The 2,959-nt window shown below is 28.8% G+C and overlaps 1 protein-coding gene across 1 annotated transcript; it reads right to left on the reverse strand.

Annotated features, from left to right (window-relative positions):
* Positions 1 to 1,795: 1,795 nt before the first annotated feature.
* On the reverse strand, positions 1,796 to 2,638 carry LOC112505975 (ATP-dependent DNA helicase PIF1-like). Its single transcript, XM_025110010.1, has one exon. The coding sequence runs from the start codon at positions 2,636 to 2,638 to the stop codon at positions 1,796 to 1,798; it is 843 nt and encodes a 280-aa protein (XP_024965778.1).
* Positions 2,639 to 2,959: the final 321 nt, after the last annotated feature.

The following is a 2,959-nucleotide window of genomic DNA, read 5'->3' on the forward strand; positions in this document are numbered from 1 at the left end:
AAGACATTTTTTTCTTTTTCTTTTCTTATATATATTTTTTTCTTTTTTGCTTTTATTTATTTTTATTATTATATTTTTATTAATATTAATTATTAATAATATAAACATTAACTTTTTTAATTTTTATTAATAAAAACATTACTTTTCCTTTACTATAAAAATAATCAAAATACACGTAATTTTTTTATTTTGGCGTGTTTGTGAAACAACAAATACACATAAAACAATTTTACATTGTGAACCGAATATATATGAAATAAACACATTGTAAAACAAATATTATGTTAATCAATATAAAAAAATACTATAATTAAATATAAAAAACATGTTAAAACTAAAGAAGTTCTCATGGATCTCGTAAATAAATATATAACTAGTTGTGTACCCGAGCAATGCGGCGGGAGCCATGAATTTTAACGATTTTGAAGTTCCACTGGTTTTATAAGATAAGATTTAACGATGATATATGTTACACTTGGTCTTTACATATTAATACAATTTGAATAAATTAGAGTTATGGTTCCAATACAGACTATCGATGAAAAAATTGTATGACAGTTTAAAATCCAATATATTTAAAATCCAACATATTTAAACGACTCCACAAATGTATTTGATTTACACCAAGAACAGAGAACCAAGAAACTTGAGTTTTAAGATAAACACTCAAAACCAATAAAAAAAACTACAAATTTGACAGATCATAAGTCATGAAAAGACAAAAAAAGATGAGTTTTACAATGAAATTTCAACTACTTACCTTCTTTCTTGTCCAGAAACTCAGATTAAGGTTGAATTAATACATGTATATATATATATATATATATTTCAAAAAAACCCAAGAACATATTAATTCAAAACATATTACACAGTGCAATTTGAACAACCTAACCCCAAAATATAATATATATATATATATATATATAAATAACTATAAAAGTATAAATTGTAAATATTAAAAATATTTTTTTACAGTATATATAATATATAATAATATAATTAAGTCAAAAACTATTCAATATTGGACTCATTTCGAAGGTATTAACGAGACGATTATAATGGTGTAACTTATTAAAATAAAAATGTATTTTTAGACAAGTTTTAATTGATATACGATTATGTATGTTAATTTGATAAAGATTTAAAATGAAACATTTAAAAGTAAAGAACGTAAAGTAAATTAATTAATTAATTATAGGGGTATAAAGTGTAAATTTAAAATTATAATTTTAAAAAAATCGGTTGTGAGAGGATAAATGTATGTGAGGAGAGGATGGGGTGAAAAAAATGAAAAAGTGAGTATAAAGGGTATTTTGGTCATTTAGTATTTTAATACTCTAAGACTTTTGCTAAATTTGTTTAATAAGACTAGTTGGATATCCGCGCAATGCGGCGGGATGCGAATGTTTTTTGTAAATCGAAGGTATGATGTTTATGATCATTATAAACTTCAAATTTTATTATGGTTGATTGAACGAAAATTTGAAAAGAGAATTGCACGATTAACGGATCTCCAAATACACATCAATTGTTATTCTTAGATTGTTTAATAATGATTTTCACTTAATGCAACTCATGATCAACAACAAAAAAAACAAAAATCATGTTTAAACAAAACAGAGATATAATAATCTAAAATAATATAAATCGACACATACAGAATATGAGAAGATACCACTTGAAGCATCCATATGTTAAATATACCCTGTAAGAAATGTCTTATGATTATAATATAGTATAGATATCAAGCGTAGTTGTAAAAAATGTGTAATAGTAAGTACTCGTTTGTACCTTATTAATTGCGTAAAACTTCTTGATACACCACGTTTGATGTGTAAACTTCGTCACGATTGAATTTTTTGGCAGACTTTACTAATACCTTTGTATTTTCACGTGATGTCCCTCTTGATAACGCCGCATAAAGTTGACCGTGAGAGAATACTGATTCCGGTAGATACACACCTACATTAGGAATGGTCTGTCCTTGAGCTTTATTGATTGTCATAGAAAAGCTAAGCCGGACTGGAAACTGTTTTATCTTCAATTTGAAGGGGAACATGTTATCTTCAGATGGACAAAAAGGAATTCTCGGCAAAAATACTCTCTTTCCAGCATGCTGACCAACAACTATTTCTGCATCGATTACATTCTGTTGAAAACTTCTACATATCAATCTCGTTCCATTACATAAGCCATTAGAGGGATCGATATTCCGCAATAGTATTATTGGACATCTAATTTTGAGCTGGAGGTAATGCGGGGGCAAACCACTGACAGTCAGCGAATTTAGGAACTCCATTGGATAGAAGTTATTTTTGTCATCTTCTGCTTCATCAAAACTGTAGTAAACTTTTTCATCGCCGCAGAATCTATCAATCAACTGATCATTAATTTCATCGACATTTTCATTTTTTGTTGATAATATCGCCCCCGAAATAATATAGTTTGAATCTGCTCCGTTGATTTGCAGATATGGAAATATTGCGTCAATCAAATCATGCTTTGATTTATCTTTATCAGTATAGGCAATGGTCATGTCATCGGGAATACGTATAAAGCTTTCTTCCATCATATCTTCATCTCCATCACCCACTCGTAATAGAAAATTTGAAAACCATGGATCACTTCGTGCTCTCATATTGAGAGTTAAATGTATTTTTTAATTGAAGACCAAAGAGGTGACATTCGTAGGCTTGAATATACAATCTGTGCTCGGGTTCCACGTCTCACGACCGGTAAGACCTGTCTAAAATCACCTCCCATAACCATCATTTTTCCACCGAATGGTAGTGTCACCCCTGTGATGTCTTGCATTGTTCGATCATGCACCTTGTTGGTCCCAAAGGGTCTACAAGAATACTAAACAGTTTGTAGAAGGGGGGGATGAATACAAACACAATTTTCAAATTTAAAATATATATTGATAAAGAAGATCAATACAGATTTTACAAGATTGTCT

The sequence above is a fragment of the Cynara cardunculus genome, assembly GCF_001531365.2.
Source record: "Cynara cardunculus var. scolymus isolate 2C chromosome LG 2, CcrdV1, whole genome shotgun sequence".
NCBI classification, from domain to species: Eukaryota; Viridiplantae; Streptophyta; class Magnoliopsida; order Asterales; family Asteraceae; genus Cynara; species Cynara cardunculus.

Bases quoted from the DNA above. Each gene is read 5' to 3' on its own strand.
- LOC112505975 (XM_025110010.1), bottom strand. From the start codon at position 2,638: ATGAGAGCACGAAGTGATCCATGGTTTTCAAATTTTCTATTACGAGTG.